The 27,248-nt window shown below is 35.8% G+C and overlaps 3 protein-coding genes and 1 long non-coding RNA gene across 5 annotated transcripts; all 4 read right to left on the reverse strand.

The window, feature by feature from the left end:
* Nucleotides 1-1,674: 1,674 nt before the first annotated feature.
* On the reverse strand, nt 1,675-2,430 carry LOC130990810 (uncharacterized). The gene has a single exon (XM_057915045.1). It carries the CDS (start codon nt 2,428-2,430, stop codon nt 1,675-1,677), a length of 756 nt encoding a protein of 251 aa, XP_057771028.1.
* A 1,130-nt stretch (nt 2,431-3,560) lies between these two features.
* On the reverse strand, nt 3,561-4,340 carry LOC130990811 (uncharacterized). Its single transcript, XM_057915046.1, has one exon. It carries the CDS (start codon nt 4,338-4,340, stop codon nt 3,561-3,563), a length of 780 nt encoding a protein of 259 aa, XP_057771029.1.
* A 1,664-nt stretch (nt 4,341-6,004) lies between these two features.
* LOC130990812 (uncharacterized) lies at nt 6,005-6,760 on the reverse strand. Its single transcript, XM_057915048.1, has one exon. The coding sequence runs from the start codon at nt 6,758-6,760 to the stop codon at nt 6,005-6,007; it is 756 nt and encodes a 251-aa protein (XP_057771031.1).
* Nucleotides 6,761-20,820: 14,060 nt separating this feature from the next.
* On the reverse strand, nt 20,821-27,107 carry LOC130989213 (uncharacterized). 2 transcript variants are annotated; one of them, XR_009090532.1, is made up of 3 exons: nt 26,586-27,089; nt 26,370-26,466; nt 20,821-21,078 (listed from the first exon to the last, which is right to left on the reverse strand). It is a non-coding gene; the product is annotated as an uncharacterized LOC130989213 (long non-coding RNA). The 2 variants fall into 2 exon arrangements; XR_009090533.1 differs by lacking the exon at nt 20,821-21,078 and having other exon boundaries at nt 23,852-26,466; nt 26,586-27,107.
* Between the last annotated feature and the right edge of the window lie 141 nt (nt 27,108-27,248).

Here is a 27,248-nt window from a genome sequence, read left to right on the forward strand (position 1 = left end):
CTAACCCAATAAATATTTGCAACTATCTAATGGATTAAAACAATTAATATCATTAAACATGGAGAATCGCAGATGCAAGCATAAAATAAAGTATAAAAATAATTAGATCTCACAGAATAATCGTGCTAGTGCTTTCTTAATCGTTGCCGGAATAAAGAAATTTAGCTAGAAAACATAATTAAATAACACAAGAAATAAATAAATAAATTGCAAGGGATGAAGAAACGAAAAACTTGATTAATTGCTGAAAGTTGCATCCAGTCGCTGCTCTCCAAAGTTGGCGTCTGAATTGTGATGTGTCTATCTCCCAAAGTGTGCGCTGAATGCTAATATATATACTAAGAAAATAATCAAAACTTTAGTCTAATAAGGCAACTAAAAAAAAGTCTAATTAGGCAACTAGTCAAAAATGACGTAAAGCCCACAAACTAATGTAATTAAAAGCTAACTAACTAAAGAAAATAAGAGAAAAGTGGCGCATGGCCCACTAGTAAACTAATTAACTTTGACCAAAAGTGGTGCTGCATAGCCCACAAAACAAGCCCCAAAGTAGCTCAACATTTCTCAATTATATTCGCCACTCCAGTAATCCCAAATAGCTCAAATTTCAGCTTGTAAGTGTCCTGCTCAGCAAATATTTGGGAAACCTTCATCCTTCATAACTTCAAGCTTTCAAAATTTTTCTCAAAACCAAATCTTTTCTTCAAAACCTATTAAATACCATCAAAATTCATATAAGATAATAATTCATATCCTAAAGATGATATTTAACACGAATTAAGCACAAAAATCATACTAAAATCTTCCAAATAAATGCGTATAAATACGCCCAATCAATACAGCATCTCCATATTTAGTTATGAATCTTCTTGCACACACTAATATCTATCAGGATAGGTGATAAAGATCGTGGCTGTTTTGTTTTAATCCATAGAAATGTACAAGTATATTTGTAAATATTGACATTTTTAACTTTTAGATGAATAAACTCTTCTGTGCAAACAAGAGCTTAAAGAGACAATAATGTTGAAAATGATAACGAGATTTGAAAAAATTCGATGATTTTAACAGAATCAATCCATATTATGTTCTCTAAATTCTTCTGTTTCCTTTTCTTTAATATGATTCCGCATCATCTTCAACTTTTAATGTGTTGCGCTATAAAAAGAATTAAAAAATTCAACTGCACATTTTATACGTTTTTTCCTCTGCTGAAAGCATGTTATGTATAATTAGTAATTGAGACAATTTTGAATCTCGACAAAAGTGATAAAAACTATGCAAGTCCCTCGTGTTCACTGATTTGTTTTCAAATTTTAAAAGTCTGTTAGATATAAGAAATTAGTGCAGCATGAATTAATATGTTCTTTTAAATTTATTCTTTATATTTAACCGAATCAATCATTTTCATGCGAGCAGAGGAAGGTAAAAGAAGTGAAGAATCTTGGAAATAAATGGTTTAAGTAACATAGGAGTCAATAATTCATTGATATTTTTGTTGTTTTAATGAGAAAATAAAGATAAGCAAAAGAAGGAAAGGAAAAGACAAGCCATGTGGGAGAAATATTTGAGATTTTTCTTTAGTTGATTGATGATCAACGAAATATACATCATTCTGTTTCCTATTTTGATTTTCTAATCTACAAAATTTTGTATCCATCCATAATCTCAAGCCTAGTGATTGAGAATGTTGAGAAGGGAAACTCTGGTTTTGATCAGCTGCCTGAACACGGATTCGAGTTCTTCTTCAACAACTTGAATGCTCGAGTCCATCTCTTTCAAGTGATTCACGAGCTCGTTTCCTTGATTCACTTGCAACAATGATTCCACCTTGTTGAACTCATTCTCGTCGTCTGATGCTTTCTTGGATTGCATCAGCTTTGACACCAATGACCAGCTGCTCTTCCTCTCTTGCAATTTCATCCCCAGCGTGTAGGACAAGAGAGACTCGAGCGAGGAAATGGCAACGGACTCTGCATCTTTCAACAAGGAAACATTCTCAGACGTTTCTGAGGCGCTGCTACGTCTCAACTTCTTCAAACACTTTTGGATCATTTTCTTCGAGTTTCTTCTGGAATCAAGGTAGCAGTTGATGCCACGAGCATCCTTTCTCCTTACAGCAGACAGAAGCTCTCTTAAATTTTGCTTTGCAAGTGAGATGAGATCTTTAATAGAGCTGCAAGCATCCAATAGCTTAATGAAATCGTCAACACATTCCTCAGTTACGATCTGTTGAATGTGAGGCAAGAGCAGCAAATCATCAATGCTCTCGTATAAGTTTCTAAGGCCATTGATTGTGGCGTTGATTGATGAGAGGGAGGAGCAAGCAGCCTCCGAAGATCTCAATCTGGATAAGCTCTCATCGAAGTTGGAAACAGCAGGATGTGATGAAGATGGGAAGCTAAGAGAGCGGCTGTGGTGAAGAGCCATTGTTTTTTGTTGATGAAAATGAGGCTTAGAGTTGAAATGAAGAATGAAGGAAGAAGTTTGTGATGTTTGGAAGCATAATGCATTCTCTCAATATATAGAAGCGATGAACGACACAAGGAACCTACATTATGTTTTCAACAAGAGCTCGTGTGATATGATCTGGATTTTATGAATGATTTTGGCGATGTCTACGCAATGTTTCCCACCATAAGAGTCAACACAATTGTATATTGTTGAGAAATCTGCATTTTGATCCATGCTTTGCCTTCCAATGAAAACAAAAACTCATTTTATTAATGTGTGAAATTGTTTTCTGCTGAGAGACAATTGGAATATTGACAACTATGATAGTATTAAACTATACAAGCCCCATGTGTGGTGTATTTTCATCACATTCGTGCATTCTAACTTCTTATATTCTTCTCTTTTGACTTTTTTTAGCTGAAGAATTCTATGATTTTTAGCATAATCAATCAATATACATTATGCAAACTCTTGTGTTTTGCTATAAAAAATTAAACACCACATTTCATTCTATTTTATCTCTTCTGAAGCATGTGATATATTATCTATCAGCAATAGACAATTTTGAATTTCGAAAACTATGATATCATTAAACTATGTATTCACTAATTCATCATATTTGTTTCGAGATTTGAGAATTTTCTTATATATAAGTGATTTGTGCAGCCTGAGTTATTATATTCTTTGAAAATTTTCTTTTTTTTTTTTAACTGAGTCGATTTTCGTGTAGACATGAAGGTAAAAGGCGACAAGAATCTTTAAAATAAAAAGGTTAAGTTTACATAGGAGTTAACCATTGGTATAGTAATATTAATGAAAATTTATTGATTTTTTTATAAAGAAGTGTAGGTAGAAGATGATAGGCAGTTCTGAAATCAAGTATTATCTCTTCTGGTAATTCTTTTTTCTTGGTTTAATGAGAAAATAAAGATAGGGGAAAAAAGTAAAAAAAGAAAATAAAAGAAAAAGACAAGCCATGTAGATCAAATATTTGAGATTTTTCTTTAGTTGATTGATGATCAAGAAACTATACAAGTATACATCATTCTGTTTCTCTTTCCTGTTTTCTAATCTACAAAATTTTGGATACATCAAGAATCTCAAGCCTAGTGGTTGAGAATGTTGAGAAGGGAAACTCTGGTTTTGATCAACTGTCTGAAGATGGATTCGAGTTCTTCTTCAACAACTTGAATGCTCGAATCCATCGCTTTCAAGTGATTCACGAGCTCGTTTTCTTGATTCAGTTGCAGGAATGATTCCACCTTGTTGAACTCATTCTCGTCGTCTGATGCTTTCTTGGACTGCATCAGCTTTGACACCAACGACCAGCTGCTCTTTGTCTCTTGCATCTTCGTCCCCAACGTGTAGGTCAAGAGAGACTCGAGCAGGGAAATAGCAGCGGACTCTGCATCTTTCAACATGGAAACATTCTCAGAAGAGGCTGAGGCGCTGCTACGTCTCAACTTCTTCAAACACTTTTGGATCATCTTCTTCGACTTCTTTCTTGAAGCAAGGTAGCCGTTTATGCCTCGAACATCCTTTCTCCTTACAGAAGAGAGAAGCCCTCGTAGATCTTCCTTCACGAGAGAGATGAGATCTTTAACTGAGCTGCAAGCATCCAATAGGCTGATGTAATCGTCAACACACTCCTCAGAAACAATCTGTTGAATGTGAGGCAAGAGCAGCAAATCATCGATGCTCTCATATAAGTTTCTGAGGCCATTTGCAGTGCGGTTGATGGATGAGAGCGACGAGCAAGCATCCTCGGAAGATCTCAATATGGATAAGTTCTCATCGAAGTGAGTAATAGCAGGATGTGATGAGGATGGGAAGCTAAGAGAGCGGCCATGGTTAAGTGACTTGGATCTCAAAGGTGAGGGAGCCATTGTTTTATTAGGTGAAAGTAAGGCTTAGAATTGGAATTGAATCAAGAAAATTGTGATGCATCTAAAAACAATGTATGTGCTTATTATATAGTGGGGAAGAGGACTCAAGGAATCTGCATTATTTTCCCAATGACAGACCATAAATAACTGCCATAAAATATAGCTATCTTGAACTTAGTTTAATGTAATGCACGAATACATTTCATTTTTTTCTCTTGGTGAAGAAACATATGATGAGAATATTGTATTAATTTGTCTGAAGATAAGCAATCAAAGCTCCATCATTATCTATGCAGCACAGAGTTTTACATAGTTGGCAGCTCCATGAGAGCTTGTGATGAATGAGAAACGAGGCGAGATTCAACGTGCATTTCTTTAATGAAGGTCAGCTCTTCGTGCAGCGTCCAAATTATATAGCTTTGTGCCCTCAAACAGAAGCACAGATCTGCAGAATCATATTTTCTTTAATTAATTTTGTCTGAGGTAGAGGCTTCATATTCTTGCAGCCAACCTGTACTTCTCTTTGGCTGAGAATTCATGCATGAAATAAATATGGTTTTTTAATAGTCTGTTGGTTATGATGGTGGGAAACAATGCATAGACATAGCCGCAAATAATTGTGAATCTCCAAAGAAGAAATACAAGTCCACGAGCTCAAGAAAATTTGTTTAGTTTAGGCAGTAGTCACAAGATAATCTGTTTTTTTTTTTTTAAGTATTTCTGATTTTGGGTTATGTTTCGTTGTTTGTATTTCATCACCACTACTCAGAATCATGGGCAAAAAGTATGAGATACCTTTATTTAAAACCAGGTGTTTTTCCAGAATGAGAGACCTTTATTTAAAAATATATATATATAACCCTAATCCAAGAAGCAATTTTTTTTTACCCAAAATCAAATCCAACACCCCCCTTTCCCTTTTTTTTACTTTGTCAATATTTACTTGGTTATCAGCACACTTGTTTCTTGAATATTACTAAGATACAGGCCCTTTTGTTATTTTCCCCTCTTCATCGATATCAATAATTTTGAATTATTTTTTTCTAGACTTATTATCATGGCAGCTACTATGAAATTTTGGAGTAGCTCAGCTTATCTTGAAATCCAGGTTAACTTTGCTTTTTGTTCATGATTCTGAGTGGTGGTGATGAAATACAAACATCAAAACAAACCCCAAAAATCAGAAATACTTAGATGACTTTGCTATTGTTGCCTCATACATGCACAGAGCCATTGCATACTGAGAGACACTGAAGTAGCCGAATCTTTAAATATCTAGCCTCACTTAGGCCTGAGACGATTTCTATATTAATCGAAGAAATCAGTTTAGATGACACTTATTCAATTGCTCCATATATGTTTAAAAAGATATTTTAGAGCTCGAATTAATGAGGGGGAAAACTTGGTAGTTAAGATCATAGCATGATGCTGTAAATCTTGAAATGCCATTATGTTGTATTGATATGTCATCTTGTATATTCAAGTCAAGAATAGGAATGAATAGATAATTAAGCATATACTAATATCAGGATATTGAACAAGAATGTAGCAGAAAATTTTCTGATTGTATTGTAATGATCCTTGTGGATCAATTTGATATATACAGGTATATATATTTTCATGTACTAGTTACAAAATTTTCAATCTCAAGGTGAGTTTGAAAACTAGTTGTTAAGAATGTTGAGAAGGGAAACTCTGGTCTTGATCAGCTGCCTGAATACCAATTCAAGTCCTTCTTCAAGAACTTGAATGCTCGAGTCCATCTTTTTTATTTGATTCACGAGCTCGTTTTCTTGGTTCAGTTGCAGGAGTGAATCCACCTCGTTGAACTCATTCTCGTCATCTGATGCTTTCTTGGAATGCATTAGCTTTGATACCAATGACCAGCTGCTCTTCGTCTCTTGCATCTTCCTCCCCAAGGTGTAGGACAAGAGAGACTCGAGCAGGGAAATGGCAACGGACTCTGCATCTTTCAACAAGGAAACATTCTCAGAAGTGGCTGAGGCTCTGCTACGTTTAAGCTTCTTCAAACATGTTTTGATCATTTTCTTCGACCTGTTTCTGGAAGCATGGTAGCCGTTGATGCCTTGAGCATCCTTTCTCCTTACAGCAGAGAGAAGCTCTCGTAAATCTTGCTTTGCAAGTGAGATGAGATCTTTAACTGAACTGGAAGCATCCAATAGTTTGATGTAATCATCAACACACTCCTCAGAAATGATCTGTTGAATGGAAGACAAAAGAAGCAAATCATCAATGCTCTCATATAAATTTCTGAGGCCGTTAATTGTGGCATTGAAGGATGAGAGTGTGGAGCAAGCAGCTTCCGAAGATCTCAATCTGGATAAGTTGTCATCAAAGTGAGAAAGGGCAGGATGTGATGCAGATGGCAAACTAAGAGAGCGGCTGTGGTGAAGAGCCATTGTAATTTGTTTATGAAAATGAGGCTTAGAGTTGAAATGATGATTGAATCAAAGAAAATTGTGATGCCTCCAAGAACAATGTATGTGCTTATTATATATACAGTATGGAAGAGAGGACATAAGGAATCTGCATTATTTTCCCAATGACAGACCATAAAATATAGCTGTCTTGAAATTATTTTAATGAACTGCACGCGTAGATTTCAGGTTTTGCTCTTGATGAAGAAACATATGATGTGCATTTCATTTAATAGAGGTTGTTATTCGTGTGGTGTACAAATTATATAGTATATCGATTTTAATGCATTTTGTCTGAAACACAAACTTCATAATGGAGCAGCCAACCAGTATTTCAAAAATGGCTCAGGATTCATGAATGCATCTCAGCCATAAATTATAGTTTAGTTGAACAATTTTCTAATGTAATGCACGAGACGATTTCAGATTCTGATCTTGGAGAAGAAACATAAGATCAGAATATAGTATTATTTTGTCTACAGATGAGCAATCAAAGTCATACCATTATCTATGAGAAACGAGGCGAGATCAGACGTGCATTTCTTTAGTAAAGGTCATTGCTCGTGCAGCGTACACAAATTATATAGCTTTGTTCCCTCCAACAGAAGCACAGATCTGCCAAATCATATATTTTACACTCCATTTTTGTGAGATACAAATTTGATAATAGTTTGGCTTAGAATTCATGAAGATATGGATTTATTATAATTTATAACGTGTTGGTTATGTTATGACTTATGATGGTGGGAAACAATGCGTAGACACAGCCGGAATAATAGTGAATCTCCATCACTACCAAAATATATTGCCCCTTCAACTGTATATATACTAGCATTTGGCTGTAGAAATATATTGCTCTAATTTGTAGGCCATTGAAGATGAGAGATTATAGCATCATTTTCATGAGTGAGGGAAAAGGTAAATGGCTTCATAGCTACACTGCTGAATTGGTTCTGTTACAAGAAAAATATGTGCAGCTAATGTTGGATGCTTGTTCGCTAATATTTTCACCACGCCGCAAGTATACGGTGTAGTTGCAATATAAGGGAAGCAAGGTCGTATCCCACAAGGATTGGTGAATTCAAACTTCTAAATACTATTAATAAGTTGTTTTCAATCTATTTAGACAACCAAAGTTCAAGAGGTGTTGAGAACTAAAACAAAACTAAATAAAGCAAGTAAATAAAATAACAACAAGATAAACTTAGTTAATAAATTGGGGAATGACTCGAAGGAAAGATATCCTAGGGACTAGATTTCGATGGATCGTAATGAACTTCAATCTAAAGCAATATTAATCTTGATATGGTCTACTTATCTAGGGCGATCTCCCCACTAGTTTTAGCCCCCTCCCGGACGACTAAAACAGTAGATTACGGGTCATAATTGCCGTCCCCGGTCAATTTCTAACCTATAACTCCCAAGAGCACAAAAGATCAACAAGCCCTCACCCACCTCTCAACCTCCCGGTTTATTGAGATGATATGTATCAAACTCCTAATCTATTGTAATTATCCTCTCCCGATTCAAATCACAAATTAGAAATGCACAAAAGGTGGCCAACCAATCATACAAGAGATAAATCTAGGACTTGAAAAGATAACAATAAGCACAATCAAGATATATATTGAACAAAGAAATCAATCCATTACAAATCCATCTAATCTAATCCCTAAGATAAGAGATTTTAGCCAAGCATATTCATAATAAAAGCAAATCTCAAGTCATAAGAAAACATAAATAAAGATATAGAGAGATAGAGATTCATAGACAAATCCTATAATCTTGATCTTCAATCATGTAGTCTTGATGAGCTCCTTTCCAAGTCTTCCCCTTCTTTATTTGATTTTGGTGTTGTTTTTGTGTGTGGAAGAGAGAAAAAATGGTAGAGAATGGAGGCTAGGGTTTGGAATTGGAGAGAATTGGGGAAGATGGAGTGGGTGTGTGATGTTGGGGATGATGAATAATGTGAGGAAAAGGGGAAAAATGGGGGTTAAGGGCTGAAAAACGCGACTGGGGCCCACTTGGGGATGCTCCGCTCTTTTCCCGCGGTCACGGCCCGCGTCCGCGGCCTTCAAACGTGGGGGAGAGTCAGGGGACCCGCGGTCCCGCCCCGCGGCCGCGGGTGGTGACCGCGGGTGTCTCCTGGAGTCGGGGGCAGCTGACCCGCGGTCCCACCCCGCGGCCGCGGGTGGTGACCGCGGGGTACTGGGCGTATTGCGCAGTCCGCTCGTTTTGCTCCGTTCTCCCTCGTCCGGACTCGGATTTGGTCGCCGTTTACGCTCACGGATTCCTCTCGAGACGTACTTCAATCTCATATCTTCAAAATCCTCCAATTAATCCTTGATTTTTCCTGAAATTACTCCAAAACTACACAAAGATATCAAATCTTCATAAAACTAAATATTCGGGCACAAACAAGCATTCACAAGCAAAACATGAAGGGAAATGACAACAAAACATGTGGAATTGAGGTACGAAAACCATGTTTGTCAACCCCCCCAAACTTAAAGTGTTGTTTGTCCCCAAACGACGAAGAGAAGAGAAATAAAAGTAAACAAACATGTAAGCATGAATTGGTGTCATTTCAAGGGCTTCAACAATTTTTCAAAAAATCTTTAAAAAGTGTATCACAAGTAGAAATGCATTCCAAGAAATCACAAGTGATGAAGTGTTCAATATTATGGCCTCCAAGCTTGAATCCTCACAAATGTGGATGTTTCAATGATGCACTCAACTCTCAAGTGTTTAGATTGGACGTGTTTGCACTCAAATTGAACCATGTATGCAATCTACCATAGGCTTGCCATTTATCCTAACTCTCTATACTTCAATGTGTTATAAATAATGATCAACAAGGGCTTTCATAAGGTTGTAATGAGGGCTCTTTGGTGAGGTGAGGTGTTTTTAGGCAAATGACTCATATCCCACAATCTAACAATCACAATGAACAAGTCAAATTCACCATTTCTCTTTTTTAATCAATCAAAAACCAATATCCCCACATTTCTTCTTTTCACCCTTAGTGATACTTATCATGATATGATTCAAAAGGCAAATCACTCCCCTTTATGCTCTTTTATTCACATTCATTTTCATTTCTTTTTCTTTTTGAGCTCATAGGGGATTAGTGATTTTCACACAATCAAAGCTTGATAAGCAATTTCAATCATTTCCCAAACTTTTTTCTTCATCAAAGCAACCACTAACACTCTAAGTTCTACCCCTTTATCATTGGTTCATTCAAAGAAAGGCTACAAGGCACAAAAGGGGTAAACTAGGATCATATGAGAATTTGGCACAATTGGGGTCAAGTGGCTAACAAAGATGGCCTTAAATCACTTCAATATTAACAACACATCTACTTTTATTTTCAAGAGAGGACTCATGGCAAGTTCTAGAGACCAACATACATGCTCAATCGATTTACACTCAAGAACAAAATGAGATTGTGATAATATGACAATCAATGGCTCAAATCTTACAAGCTCATTATCAAGTTCTTGGAGGCAAAACATTTAACTCACTTGTCACAAGTTCAAACTTTTCATGCATAATCCACAAGTGATACACACAATTTCTTTTCAAAAGCAACATTCATATCATAAGCCCAACACACATTTCATCCAACTCATGTTTTTCAACAATCAAGCTCAAAAACAAAAGACAAGGAAAAGCTCAAAAACAGAGACAAAATCTCATTATTCGAAAACTAAACTAACTAAATAAATAAACAACGGATAAACGAGATAAGTAACCCATCTTCACCCTCCCCCCAAACTTATTTCACACAAAGGAGAAATAAGTTTGGATGAAGGAGAAAATGGTTACTTGTCTCGTACTCACAAACGAGGTGGAGGCTTAGGCGGTGGCCATTTCTCATCAAATTTGCATGCTCCATCCACCGCGACCCAAAAATATGGTGGCTTTGCAATTCTTGAGACATCCCGGGCGTCATGGTAATCTCGTTCACCATCTAGAGTACCACCACACTCAAACAATTCCTTATTAGACAAATCAAAGTGAAAATCAAAAGATGAAGATAAATAAAAGTGAAAGAAGCAAGCCTTCATAGAATCGCCTGTGGCGAGGTAAGGATCGACAAAATTTTTGACTTTGCTTTCTTTAAAGCTTGTGAAATCTTCATCTTTTTGAAATTGTAGAGGTTGTGTCGGAAAAGTTGGGCTCTCGACTTCAAGGGGTTTGGAGAATTGATCCTCATCTTCTTCATACTCTTCTTCAACTTCTTGAGGCTCTTCACTTAGCATTGGCATTGGTTCCTCATACAAGGTTCCATTTTGAAGGCTAATGGCCATGCACAAATCATCAATTCGCTTTTGATTTTCCATAGTGGTAGCCAAAGACCTTCTTTGCTCTTCTAGCATAACCTCCGATTTTGCTAGACTTTTTTCTATCCAAGCTTGTGTAGCTATGAAGCATTGAAGGAGATCGTCTTTTGAATTTGATTTCTCCTCTTGATAGTATCGATTTCCCCCTTGGAAGCCTTCTTGAGTGGAATAAGAAATTTCATAATTCCAACTATTGAAATGGTCCTCATACTCCAATGGTGATTGCCACTCCATGGCATTGCACCCCATGTCATAAAAGTCACCATAGGAAGGTGTTGGTTGGAAGGCTTTTTGGATCATTGGTTGCCTACAATTTCTTTTGGCTTCCAAAACACGCAACTTAAGTTGCATCATCGCCAATTGTAGTTGGAGTTGCTCAACCAACTCATTCCTTCCATCATCCATTTTTGGTGCCGCTTTTACGGTTGTGGAGCAATTTTCTCTAACAAAAATAAATAAACATATAAATAAACAAACATAAAAACAATATCTAAATTAGATAAAAACAACTTTTCACAATATCAAAAGTAAAAACTCAACCAATCCCCGGCAACGGCGCCAAAAACTTGTTCGCTAATATTTTCACCACGCCGCAAGTATACGGTGTAGTTGCAATATAAGGGAAGCAAGGTCGTATCCCACAAGGATTGGTGAATTCAAACTTCTAAATACTATTAATAAGTTGTTTTCAATCTATTTAGACAACCAAAGTTCAAGAGGTGTTGAGAACTAAAACAAAACTAAATAAAGCAAGTAAATAAAATAACAACAAGATAAACTTAGTTAATAAATTGGGGAATGACTCGAAGGAAAGTTATCCTAGGGACTAGATTTCGATGGATCGTAATGAACTTCAATCTAAAGCAATATTAATCTTGATATGGCCTACTTATCTAGGGCGATCTCCCCACTAGTTTTAGCCCCCTCCCGGACGACTAAAACAGTAGATTACGGGTCATAATTGCCGTCCCCGGTCAATTTCTAACCTATAACTCCCAAGAGCACAAAAGATCAACAAGCCCTCACCCACCTCTCAACCTCCCGGTTTATTGAGATGATATGTATCAAACTCCTAATCTATTGTAATTATCCTCTCCCGATTCAAATCACAAATTAGAAATGCACAAAAGGTGGCCAACCAATCATACAAGAGATAAATCTAGGACTTGAAAAGATAACAATAAGCACAATCAAGATATATATTGAACAAAGAAATCAATCCATTACAAATCCATCTAATCTAATCCCTAAGATAAGAGATTTTAGCCAAGCATATTCATAATAAAAGCAAATCTCAAGTCATAAGAAAACATAAATAAAGATATAGAGAGATAGAGATTCATAGACAAATCCTATAATCTTGATCTTCAATCATGTAGTCTTGATGAGCTCCTTTCCAAGTCTTCCCCTTCTTTATTTGATTTTGGTGTTGTTTTTGTGTGTGGAAGAGAGAAAAAATGGTAGAGAATGGAGGCTAGGGTTTGGAATTGGAGAGAATTGGGGAAGATGGAGTGGGTGTGTGATGTTGGGGATGATGAATAATGTGAGGAAAAGGGGAAAAATGGGGGTTAAGGGCTGAAAAACGCGACTGGGGCCCACTTGGGGATGCTCCGCTCTTTTCCCGCGGTCACGGCCCGCGTCCGCGGCCTTCAAACGTGGGGGAGAGTCAGGGGACCCGCGGTCCCGCCCCGCGGCCGCGGGTGGTGACCGCGGGTGTCTCCTGGAGTCGGGGGCAGCTGACCCGCGGTCCCACCCCGCGGCCGCGGGTGGTGACCGCGGGGTACTGGGCGTATTGCGCAGTCCGCTCGTTTTGCTCCGTTCTCCCTCGTCCGGACTCGGATTTGGTCGCCGTTTACGCTCACGGATTCCTCTCGAGACGTACTTCAATCTCATATCTTCAAAATCCTCCAATTAATCCTTGATTTTTCCTGAAATTACTCCAAAACTACACAAAGATATCAAATCTTCATAAAACTAAATATTCGGGCACAAACAAGCATTCACAAGCAAAACATGAAGGGAAATGACAACAAAACATGTGGAATTGAGGTACGAAAACCATGTTTGTCAATGCTTGCAGCTCGGCTGAAGATCTTGTGTCGTTGCACTAATGTAGCGAAAAATCTGGGGGGGGGCTTCAGCACCCCCAACCACATATTTGCCGGGAACCTGCCGTGCACGTTTTTTAATCATAGAAGAAGATTTGGTTTTTCCCTTTCTCCTCATAGCAGACAGAAGCTCTCTTAAATCTTGCTTTGCGACTGATCGAAGAGATCCTTAAACTGAATTGCAAGCATCCAACTGTTTGATCATGTAATCATCAACACACTCCTCTGCAAATATTCAGCACCCCCTAGATGTGTTGATGGTGAAATTCGTTTTAAGATAATATAGCATTCACAAACTGTATAAAAGTAATATTAGTAGAATTCGTGCAGCGTATACAAATTATAGGGCTGCTTCTGTTTTGCATATTGATAAAACACCAGCTTGCTGTCACCATCACATTCAGCAATTTTGAGGGATAACGTAGAGAGGCTTCACCGCAGCATCGATGAATTGTTTGTGTTGCCTCTTTCATTTCTCAACAAAGTCTATAAATTATTATGGTTTATCCTTTATATTTTAATAGTTATTTAAGTAGTAGTCTTTATCATATAAGTTACTATTTTTTATTATATAATTTTAATAATTTAGAATTATAATACAAAAAATTACTTAATACTAGTTTTTTTAGAAGTTTAATTTTGGTAGAATCTTTGGAATTAAAATTAATAAATTAGCATCAAACCTCGTCTTATATGATTACAATTTTAAAGTAGGGCACAAGTTTTGGCAAATTCGGTCTGCAATTCTAACTCCATAATTGAATTCCATCGTGATGGATGTTGGTTCTTCATCCGAGTTTTCAGAGGAGAAGTTGATAGATAGGTTTCCCTCCGCAGCTAGAAAAGATATGTGCTATCCTGAGTATGTTTGATTGTTAGCACAGAATGTTGATGTCGTTGTTTGAACCGGCGACATCGAAGAAGGCATGCCAAATGCACAAATCGTGGGATGCAACGGCCTCTAAGATCAAGGTGGACTCCCCTTGATCACCGCGTGTATATGCGCCGTGCCACGCCTTTGGGCAATTCTTCCACGCGCAATGCATACAATCAAGACTCCCAAGCATCCCGGGAAATTTGTGTTGTTCCTTGTGCATCTGAAGAAGGCGTTGGATGTCCACCGCCGTAGGACGTCGAAGATACTAGGCTTCGTAAGCCCGAATGACAACCTTGCAGAATTTCTTGAAGCATAGACGCCCCATCGTGTCGGCGACCTTGAGATACTCGTCGAAAGTATCCGCACTGACGCCGGTGGCTAATTGGCGGATAGCCGCCGACCGCCGTGCATTTCTGCAAAGGCGTGAGAGAGTCTCTACCTCGTGCATCATGGCTAATCTGGAAGTAAGTATCTTCACCTTGAACAGCCTCGACGATGCGCAAGAACACCTCCTTCTGCATCCGAAAATGACATAAAAAAAATGTAGGCCTGTACGTCGGATTGTCGTTGAAGTAGTCTTGCATAAGACGCAAATAGGCAGCCTCACGATCACGGTAGACGTATTGTCGGTGATGAACAACACGTTCCGACGCCAGTTGGGAGTACATTTGAGCAAGCAATTATTTTTGCTCATGGATCTCATACATGATCGCCTCCGCTACACCGTCAGACGAAGACGACGAAGTATCATCGAACCATTCCATTTTCGTGTGTGTGAATGAAGAAATGAGTGACAGGTATTTATTAAAAAAAAAGGATGAAAAACGGCTATGAAGCCGTTGGGGAGAAAACAAAAAAATTGGGGTGAAACGGCTATGAAGCCGTAATTCAATTTTTTTTTTTTAATAGGAGCGTGTACAACACGCGCCTTAATTAAAGGAGATCAGGCCAAGCCTGATCTATCGTGACACCCTCGAGTCGTGCATGGCTGCAGTGGGTGACCCAATGTTGTGGGTGACTCGAGTCACCCCCATTGAGTCACCCAATGTGGGTGCTCTAAAACCACTCTAACCCAACGTGTGGGCATTTACAGCTTTCCGTTGTTGCCCGAGCACTTGGTTGCTACTATAAAAGTCAACTGCATGTCTTCGTATGGAGCTCATAAGGTTGAATATGATGAACCCTACTATGCTCGTATATTTTTCCGCGACTTGGTAGATAAAATTCCTCGATCATACTACTTGAGCATACCCGAAACATGTTGCTTCTATTGTGCAAAGTAGGAAAGGATGATTATGAAACGTCATTCTGGACCATGGACATGCTAAAGCTTAATGACGAAAAGTTTGAGGATAGAAACAAAGATGGCCAATTTGCTAGGTGCATGAAGTCTTTTAAATTTGTTTATCCTTGTAATTTTGTTAGTTCCACTATTGTGGGCTTGTTTGCCTTTTAGAAACTTATGTTTTATATATCTAGTAAGAATATCGGTTGAATTCAAAACTTAAAAAATATTGTTCACAAATACTCTTGTGCAATCGGTTGCACCGTGCAACTGATTTCCAGAATAACATTACTTCATTCGAGAAATGACACTTGAGCATTTTCGAATAACAGTACTTCAACATACAAATGAGACTTTCAAGTGTCATTTGTATGTTGAAGTAGTGTCATTCGGAAACCAGTTGCACAGGAGAGTGCCTCAATATTATTTTGTAAACATTTGGTTATTCCAATTTCAATATATCGTTTATGTTCTTATAATTTTATCTTCTGTTTCGATTGATGTTATTCAAGAACTGTGTTGCTAATGCCTCAGTCCACCTGGAGATTCACCACCACACTTTACCCACGGTCGTTTCTGAGGGCGGGCCAGTATGGGCGACCGTCCAGGGCCCATCATTTTTTGGCCCCAAAAAGTTTTACATTCTTTTATATATACTTATTATTATTATGGGCCAACTTTTTTTTGTATACTACTAGCATTGAAAAAAAAATTGGGGCCCAAGCACATCCCAAGACAATTTTGAGGCCCAAAAAAATTATAAGGTCTAATATCTTTTTCAAATAATATCTTTTTTTGAAAAAGTATAGGAATGAAGGTTTTAATACAAGTTTGACTATTGCTCAGAGTCTTGCATCTAATATGAATATAAAGCCAATATTTTCAACAAAACATCATTTAAAATTGAATATTTTGTGGATGTTGCGGACATGGCGATTGCTTCTTTAAAATGTAAATTTGAATAAATGAAATCAGTCGATCATATATTAGGTTTTTCGTTTGATTTGAAAACTTTAAAATCTCTAGATAGTGAAAAATGAAGACATTGTTGTGTTAATTTGAAATCTACTTTCACTCATGATAATATATCTAGTGTTGACTTAGATGATTTATTTACCGAATTAAAAATATTACAAATGAAATTTCCAAATAAAATAATGTCAGTTATTGAAATTCTTGAATTTGTGAAAATTACATATTATTATCCAAATATTGCAATAGCTTATAGGATCTTGTTGACTATGCCTGTAACCATAACTTCGGCTGAGAGGAGTTTCTAGAAGTTAAAATTGTTGAGATTGTCGATATCGCAAAAAAGATTAAATAGTTAAATAATTTTGTGTTTTGAAAAAGATATCTTAGAAAATCTTGAAACAAATGTTGACTTTGCAAGTAAAAACAGCAAGAAGAAGTTATTTTTTTTATAATTATTAATATTTTTTAATCGAAATATTATAATATGACTTAAAAAAATTATTTTTTGTTTTTACGATGGTGAATAGAGGGCCATTTTTATTTTTTCGCTCTGAGCCCATTTTTTGTCGGAAACAGCCCTGACTCTACCGCAACTTTACTTCAAGTTAAGCAACGACCATGGTGAAGGGCCATCGTTTTTCTTGGTTAAAATAAGGTTTAGAATTGAATTGATGATTGAACGAAGAACAATGTATATATAGCTGGGAATAGGGCATAAGGAACCTGCATTATTTTTCCAATGACTGCCATAAAATATAAGTTATCTTGAAAAAAATTCAATCTAATACACGAGTAGGTTATAGGTTTTTCTCTTAGGGTGCGTTATCTTTGGTTATAAATTTATCATGGAAAAATAAGGGATAAACAAAATTTCACACTTTAAATCGTTTCTTTCTTTTTCCTCATTTACTACAAAATATAATTTGACCCTTACACATTCCTCATTTACTATAAAATGAGGGATAAACAAAATTGTCTGGAAGATCAAAGGAAAAGACTTCATTTTTCAATATTCTCATATATATGGAGCATTGAAATTTGTGTCAATATTAAGTTGTTGGTTCTGATTAATTTATTCAAAATGAGAGCAAGTAAGTTTAAGGATTAATTTATTCAAAATGGTCGCAAACAACTTTAATTTTTCAACTATTCTTATCTTTACTTCTTTACCCATGTTATTATTGTTTAATTATTAAATGAACACATAAACATGTATATCATTAAAAATTAGGACAAATAGCGTCAAAATCCCTATACTTTCCCCGTTTTCGCATATTTCCCCTGACTTTAAAAATCCGCGATAGAATCCTTGACTTTAAATCCCGTTCGCGTTTCTCCCTAAAAAATGACCGGCGATTTATAGAATACTGACATGGAGTCCGGAAATCCACGTAGGATTAAATTTCGGTGTATTAAGCGACGTAGTTTTACTTAATAACGTAAAACGTCGTCGCTTCCGGATCAGAATTTTCAGAACCGCCCTCACCGCCGGTGCCGGCGCCGGTGCCGTCTGCGACCTCAAAATTCTCATCATCTCTTTAAAGAAACACGGCTTCAATTTCTCCAAAAAAATCGAACTTGTCACTTCTATGGCATTTATAGTACAATTAGGGCATCAGTCTTGGCTGAAATTTCTAATTTGCCGTTCAAAATCCACATAATCGATTGAAAAAATTGAGGGCTTTTTTCTTCAACGATCTGCTTGTTCTCCGCCGTGGGGGACCAAGTCAGCCGTCGTCGAAACATTTCATCACATAAGAATCATCGATTTGGCGGTGCCGGCCTCCGCCATGCACTGCTGATTCTTACCGTCTTCGTCGCCAACGAGCTCCTCCAATTTGCTCAGGGCCTCGAGATTCTCCGATCTGCTCCGCCGGCTGCCCGCAGTGCGGATGAGCTTGATGACGGCGGAGCGGTGGAGGGGGGACTTGGGAGTCGGGATCCTATCGATCCTGCTCTTCACATTGGCGACGCACCACGCCTGAATAAGCCGCCGGAGCATGTTGTTGGGAGTCAAACCGGCGGATTTGGACAGCGGCAGCTTAGTAACCGGGAAAACGACGACATTTTTGGCTGATTTACGTGACTAAGTAAACTTAGTTAGATGACTCAGCAAAATAATGCCACATAAATGACACGTCATTGTAGTTACTCACCGGAAACTTTATTAAGGGAAAATTACGAAATTAATCAACGGTCAAGGATTCTATCGCGAATTTTTAAAGTCAGGGGAAATATGCGAAAACGGGGAAAATATAGGGATTTTGACGCTATTTGCCCTAAAAATTAATACACCAATATATATATATTTTAAGCTTGAAAAACAAATAAATAATAGTTTAAACTTTTCATTTTAGCAAATAAGTTTAATTATGTTTCAACTATTAACGTCAATGCTATTGGTAAGTCGTATTATACTTATATATATGGAGTATAAGTTGTTGGTTTGGATTAATTGATTCAAAATGGCAACAAATAACTTTAATTAATTTTGAATTATTCTTATCTTTACTTGTCGCCCATGTCTTTTTTGTGTGTAATACTCTCTCCGTCCCTGAAACATTTTCCTTTATTTTCATTTTTCTTCGTTAATAAAACATTTTTCTAGTTTATTTTTGGTTTACACTTACAATTCTAATATATATATATATATATATATATATATATATATATATATATATATATGGTCAAATTCTATGGAAACACAATATTAGATGGAGAATGGAGACACAATCTGGTTCGTCAGATCAATCTTGATCAAAGACTGAGATTAGAAGGTAATATAATTAAAATTGGTAAGATTCATAATATCCCTTAATTTACTCCCTTCTCTCTCCTCTCTCCTCTCTCCTCTCTCTATCTCCCGTCACCCCTCACCTCTCTCATCTCTCTCTCGTCCCCCTCTCTACTCTCTCTCTCTCTCTCTCTCTCTTAAAATCAAAATACATAATTAAGTTCATGAAACTATATCTGAAAGTTCGTAAAACTGTATTTGCAAGTTCATAAAACTATATCTGCAAGTTCAATCCTACTCTCCCATCTACATCTTTCTCTCTCACGATTTTCCCCCATTAAACACCAGAAAACTTCAACACCATTCAAGACAAGTTCAACACAAGTTCATAAGTTCAATACCACAAATTCAAAAGTTCACAGAATTATACGTATAAGTTCAATAAAATTATTTACAAAATCTGTCGCCCCTTCCTCTTCTCCGACGAATGTTCAATGCACGGAGAAGGGGGCGGCGGCCGAAGTTCAGAAGGCGGCGGTGGTGGCTGAACTTGGGGCGTTCGAAGGCGGCGGTGGTTGCTGAACTTGAGGGCGTTCGAAGGCGGCGGTAGATGAACTTGGGCGGTGGTGGCTGAACTTGAGGGGGTTCGAAGGCGGTGGTGGCTCTGAACTTGAGGCGGCGGTGGCTCTGAACTTGGGCGCGGTGGCTCTGAACTTGGGGGCTGAACTTGGGCGGCGGTGGCTCTGAACTTGGGCGGCAGTGGCTCTGAACAGAGAGAGGACGAAGGGAGGCGGCGGTCGAAGGCGGCAGTGGTGGTGTGGAGAACAAAGAGATGACGGAGGAAGGCGGCGGTCGAGGCGGCGCCGCGCTGAGGGATTCAAACCCTAGGCGGCGCGGGTTGGGGCGTTCACGGTGACAGGGGGCGGCAGAGAGGGAGAAGAAGAAATAGTGGAAAAGGCGGCGGCGCGGGTTTGGGGTTCACGGTGACAGGGAAAAGGAGAGAGAGAGAAAGAGAGAGGAGAGAGAGGACGGGCAGATCGTGAGAGAGAGAGATGAGGGAGAGAGAAAATGGAAATGAGTAATTTTAGGGATATATGAATCTTACCAATTTTAATTATATTGACTTTTAATCTCAGCCTTTGATCAAGATTGATCTAACAAACCAGATTGCGTCTCCTTTCTCCATCTAACTTTGTGTTTCCATAGAACTTTCCCCTATATATATATGGTGCGGTTATAGTGAGAACCACAATTATCGTGAGAACATAAGAACCAATAAAATTACTGCATCTGCTATACAAATTAATGCATCCGCTATTAAATTTAATGCATCCGAAAAAAATAATTTTTTTGCTCTCTTCAGGATTCGAACCCAGCACCTGCATCCATCCACCAAGATGATGCATCCACCGTAGATCTTGATGATCGAATGGCTTAAAATGGTTCTCCGTTCTTATTTTATTAGTGGTTCTTATTTGAACCTCTACCTATATATATATATATATATATATATATAATAGACCCACTAATTTTCATTTTAATTGGTCCATCAATTAGTTACTATCATCACTTTTTCTACCATCATTTTTTTAAAAAATTGGTGAGACATCTCCTCCACTCATCAAATACAGAAACTATATTATTAAAAATTAATAAAGCAATATTTATTTTAAGCTAGAAATATAAATAAATAAATAATATTAAAAGATTATTTCAACCTTTTATTTTAGCAGATAAGTTTAATTCTGTTTCAACTTGTAACAACCCAATTTTCATAAACTTTTTTATTTAAAATCTTTGAAGAATTAATGGTTACAATAAAATTTCTTAAATTATAAAAGTTTAAACCAATTTAAAATCAACTTGCCAAAACTAAAGTAGTAACATGAAATAAGTTCAACTCACTTCTATAGGAATACTAAATCTCTAGTCTCTCAACTTCCATGGCCAACTCGACTCCAAAACTGCAAAACTGAAAAGATAAATGGTGAGCATATTGAAAATATACTCAATGAGGAACCATGCACATATTCACATACGCTTAAACATGTAAATAATTCACATTATCATACACATATATACTGATAATCTTCTGATGGGCGATCTGAAAACCCCTGAATCTGATCATGTATCTGGACATGATATACTGAACATGTATCTCAACGTGGCTGAATTTGTGAACATGTATTTCTACATGGCTGAACATGTATCTAAACATGGTTAAGCAAGTATAATCAAACATGAAATAAGAGCGTATAAAAAACATACATGAATATAACCACAAGCATATAATCCCTCACCTTAATGTCGTAGACAATAAAGCCAACAAAATTTCGAAATGGAAATCTTAAATGCACCGCACCCAACCACATAAAATTCAAATAATAGAAAAATAAAGGCCTAAAAAATGAACTAAGAATAATTTAAATCTTAGAAATTTATTCAATAAAAATATATAAATAATAAATAGAATAAATGCTTAAAGATCTTTCTTATGGAAAATCCGTTGGATTCCTTAATAATAAGTGAAATTCAATAGGCTCGAATTTATCTAAAATAAGGGGCCCAACATGAATTCAAATTAAAATAAACCAAACTACAATTTCAAGGAAATTAATCGTGAGATAGTTTAGGTACTTAAATAAATTATACTTCTATTTAGGATACTAATTAAATCAAAAACTCATTACCAATAAATCCATTTTATTTATAAGCCTATATCCCCAATTGAGTGAAGTCTGCCCAATTAATTCCAAAACATTAATATGCGGCCCTTTCCCAAACATTTGATATATAGTAAAACTCTTCATCTAAGCCCACCATTAACAAATCATCAACCATAACCACGAGACCTTGGTTTTGTAATAATAAATAGCTTCTGACTTCTAACCAATTTCAGTCATATATATATATATATATATATATATATATATATATAGAGAAATGATATGCTACATACCTTATGTGAGCACCTTACGTGAGCACCACTCATGTTTAGCTCCCGTTAGCGTTATCTTTTTTGTTTTAGGCATTTATTTTTATTCTAATACTTCATATATTGTTATTGAGATCATTAATTTTATAAATTACATAAAAATCAAAGTCCGATTTGTTCATATTCCCTTTAACTTCAAATAATTAATAAAAGAATAAATTAGACTTTGATTTTTATTTAATTTATAAAATTAATGATCTCAATAACAATATATGAAGTATTAGAATAAAAATAAATGCCTAAAACAAAAAAGATAACGCTAACGGGAGCTAAACATGAGTGGTGCTCACGTAAGGTGCTCACATAAGGTATGTAGCATATCATTTCTCTCTCTATATATATATATATATATATATATATATATATATATATATATATATAATGGTTAATAACTCCCTAAGGCTCCAGTAGGTGTAGACACGAAAAGGAAGAAAAGGAATAAAACAATAGGAATAAAAAGCTTATCCAAAAAAAATAGATGTGATCAAAGTATATTGATGAAGAACTTGAGAGATGAGAGCTATCTAAAAATAATAAGCTACAAGAAAATACTAATAATTAAACCTATACAATAACCTAAATATTTGGGGTGTTATAACCTATCCCACTTAAAAATAATTTTGTCCTCGAAATTTCTAATCATGCTTGATTTGTGTCATCTAAACAATTTCACAATTACAACTATTTCTAATGGAGCTATACATAATAGTACTAGAACATAAAAACATCATAAAAAAACAAAAACAAAAAAAATCATGTAAAACATCATAACTACCATATATATACTTGAACAATTAGAACACATACCTTGGAGTCGATGTAGCGCATGAGTTTCGAATGACTAGGCTTACTTGACCTTTTGAAAGTCAATTTAAAAAAAAAAAAAACACGAGTCTACAAGAACGTAGACCCGCTCTTGTACCACTATGTAACACCCCAATTTTCATAAACGTTTTAATTTAAAATCTTTGAAGAACTAATAGTTAAAATAAAATTTCTTGAATTATAAAAGTTTAAACCAATTTAAAATCATGTTGCCAAAACTAAAGTAGTAACATGAAATAAAAATGGTAATTCAAAACGTAACAAGTTCAACTCAAATATATACTCATATACTGATTTAACATCAATGCTACTGATAAGTCATATTATACTCATATATGGAGTATCTAGATTTATATTGAATATTAAGTTGTTGGTTTGGATTAATTGGTTCAAAATGGTAGCAACTATTCTTATATTTACTTCTTTACCCATGATTTTATTGTGCAACACTTAAATAAATAAACGCATAAACATGAATATTATTAAAAATTAATATATCAACATCTATTTTAAGCTAGAAAAGGAACATGTTTTATTAACGGAGAAAAATGAAAATAAAGGAAAATGTTTAAGGAGCGAAGAGAGTATTACACACAATAAAGACATGGGCAAACAAGTAAAGATAAGAATAATTCAAAATTAATTAAAGTTATCTGCTACCATTTTGAATCAATTAATCCAAACCAACAACTTAATATTCAATATAAATCTCGATACACCATATATATAAGTATAATACGACTTACTAATAGCATTGACGTTAATAGTTGAAACATAATTAAACTTATTTGCTAAAATGAAAAGTTTAAAATAATTTAAAACTATTATTTATTTGTTTTTTCAAGCTTAAAATATATATATTGGTGTATTAATTTTTAATGATATACATGTTAAGAGTTAATATATAAAACTATCCACTTTCATATTGTAAAGATTAAAATTGTCCACTAAGATAAAAATAATAAAAACTGTCCACTTTTTTATTGAAAAGACAGAAATACCCCTTACTTTAAAATTTAAAAAAATGGCCACCCATTTCTCTCTTTCTCTCCTCTCTCTCTTCACCTTCACGTCTGTCTGTCTGTCTCTCTCTCTCTCTCTCTCTCTCTCTCTCTCTCTCTCCCCCCCTCTTCCTCTTCCTCTCCTTCTCGTCCTCGCCGCCGCTCCACAGTCGCCGCCCACCACCACCGCAACGCTGCTGTTCTGAGACGGAGGGAGACGCGCACGCGGCAGCGTTGCTCCGCCACTGCTGACTCGCCGGGGAAGAAGACGCGCTTCTGGCTCGGCACCTTTGACTCCGTCGCGCCGCCTCCCTGGTTCGACACGCCTTCGGAAGCCTCCCTCTCCGTTCGCCTACATCAGCGCATCCTCTGTGCCGCGGAGAAAAAAAATGCAGCTGCCGCCATACTCATTCTTTTTCTTTATTTTGCTTTTCAATTAGTTCTCGATTTTTGAGAAAAACATTTGACGAATTCAAATGTTGAAGATTTGTTTTGATTAAAAACAACACGTTTTCCTAGAATTGCAAATTTAAGATTTGTGGTTCACGCATATCTATGAGAGTTTATTTTACTACATTAATTTGTAAGTATGTATTTGATTTTTCCATTCTCTACAGCAACTTGTTTAATTTTGATTCTTTTATCTAAAGTTTAAATTGAAGGTGCTTATGCTAATTATTTCATTGCCTGATATTCGCCTGAATTTGGATCTGGTTCGCCAAGAAGAGTTACCAAGAACAGTTATGGTTGATTTATTCTTTTTATTTGAAGTTAGATCTATGAATTCGCGAATCTATAAATTTACAGCTTAATATTTGTAAATTCACAATCAGATTTATGAATTCACAACTTAATGTTCTTGAATTCACAACCAGCTCGATGAATTCACAATCAACTCGATGAATTCACAACTTAATATTCTTGAATTCACAACCAATTCGATGAATTCACAACTTAATATTCTTGAATTCACAACCAGATCTATGAATTCACAACTAAAACTCGAATTCACAACCAAAATAAATTCTAATTGTGAATTAAATTTTGGTTGTGAATTTGACTAGTTGTGAATTCACACTAAAAAAATTCTGGTTGTGAATTCGACTGGTTGTGAATTCACAAACAAAAAATTCTGGTTGTGAATTCGATTGGTTGTGAATTCACAATTCACAACCAGTGTGAATTCACAACCAAAAAATTTTGGTTGTGAATTCACGCTGGTTGTGAATTGCGGGATTTTTTAAAGGGGTGATGTAAAGTGGACATTTTTTTAATTTTTAATGTGAAGGGTATTTTGGTAACAGTGGATATTTTTTAAGTTTTTTATTTTAGTGGACATTTTTTATTTTTACAATATAAAAGTGGCCATTTTAAAAATTCACTCTACATGTTAATGTGTTTATTTATTATTAAGTATTAAACAATAATAACATGAGTAAAAAAGTAAAGATAAGAATAGTTGAAAAATAATTAAAGTTGTTTGCCACCATTTTGAATAAATTAATCCTTAAACTTATAGTACTTGCTACCATTTTGAATAAATTAATCCGAATTAACAACTTAATATTGCCACAAATTTCGATGCTCCATATATATGAGAATATTGAAAAATGTAGTCTTTTCCTTTGATCTACCAGACATTATCTTCTCACTTCAACTCTTTTTGATTTAATAAAGCAAAATAATAAGAATGTATATGACAAGAATATATTTGCTATAAGCAATCATAAATACAAAAGAATCCATACTTTTATTAGCAGGAATAATGTTACAATAATTTGTTGATGATATGTATATAAAATTAGAGACGACAAGGCTAGATTTTTATCACTTTAACCAATCAAGTATGAGGCAGAATTATATCAAAGAGTTGTTGATAGTGTTTTCAAAGGAGATTTCTTTCTGTTGTTGTTGTTGTTTTTTTTTCTTTTTTTGAGGGAATTTTCAAAGGAGAATTGATAGAGAATGAAATTGGCAAGACTCAAGAGATTTGTTTTTCCCGCAACATTTATTGGAGGCCTAAGAGATATGGGGCGTATACACCTTTATGCATTGACATTAGTTCAAAGATTTGAAAAATCGAATTTATTTATCACAATGACATGCAATAAGCCTAAATGGGAAAAAAATAAATAATAATAATAATAATCTGTTGCGACAAACAACTCAAGATCGCCCTGATATTTGACTTTTTGTAAATTTAATACATATTTTAACAAACTTTATTCACAATAATTTTCTCAATGATATTTTCAGTATTGCATTGAATATGATAACAAATCGTCTAAAAAGATAATTTTTAGCATACATTTAAGCAATTCATTATCTACAAATATGTGCGACGAACATTTCCTCCAATTTAAACTGTTATTGAAAGTAATGATGCAATCTGTATATATGAAATCCAAAATGTGCATAGGCAAAATCGGGTAGAGAACTTACAGTTGTGTAATTTTTGGATCAGAATTGCAGGCACTATATTTGAAAAGGAACAAGAATGAAACGCATCAAAAGAGTTGTAGCAGCAATTGATGCCCACCTAAACAAGAATCCCCAAAAAACTTAGCCAACCACAACTAAATTTACTATAACATTGAGTGAACAAAATATTCAATTTAAGTAAATCTGAAGAATTTGGTTACAGATAATCATTCTCACCATTCCAATCCGGCGTAATAATGCAAAACTTCAATCAAGTTCAGGTAATTGATCGAATCTGCTGCTGCAACTGCCGCTTCACATATTAGTGGTAGTGAACGCGATGAATTGCCTAGCATTAATAGGAATACTGAGATCCGCAGTCATTTTCGAATTACCAACAATTCCTGCTATCAGAAAATGTATCTCGACTGCCACCGATCGCACCATACAAATCCCCAGGGTCATGTAAAATTTCAAAGTCCATAGGCCATGGGCTAATTTTCCATAGAAATATGTCAAAGGTTATGTAAAACCTAAATTCCGAAGGCACCTTCGACATATTTTTATGGAAAATTAGTCCATAGTCAATCGGTGAGGTGGGAGATTAGGCTGTGGAGGTAGCTCTGGTGGTGAATGGGTCGAGATACATTTCGTGATAGTAGAAAATTTGTGAAAATCTGTGGAGATTAGGAATTAAAGAAGACGAATGTTGAAGAACAGTCGGCCATGGAGGAAGTTATAGAGAATAGAGGAAGTGTTGAGGCGGCTTGTGGCATTGCCCTATTTTTATTCAATTTTTGTTGGGCTTTTTATTCCCCTATTTAATTTTAAATGGGCTAGAATTTTTGTTGGATTTTTATTGTACTTTTTGTTGCCCTATTTAATTTTAAATGGGCTAGA

This window comes from Salvia miltiorrhiza, chromosome 6, assembly GCF_028751815.1.
Source record: "Salvia miltiorrhiza cultivar Shanhuang (shh) chromosome 6, IMPLAD_Smil_shh, whole genome shotgun sequence".
Lineage (NCBI taxonomy): Eukaryota > Viridiplantae > Streptophyta > Magnoliopsida > Lamiales > Lamiaceae > Salvia > Salvia miltiorrhiza.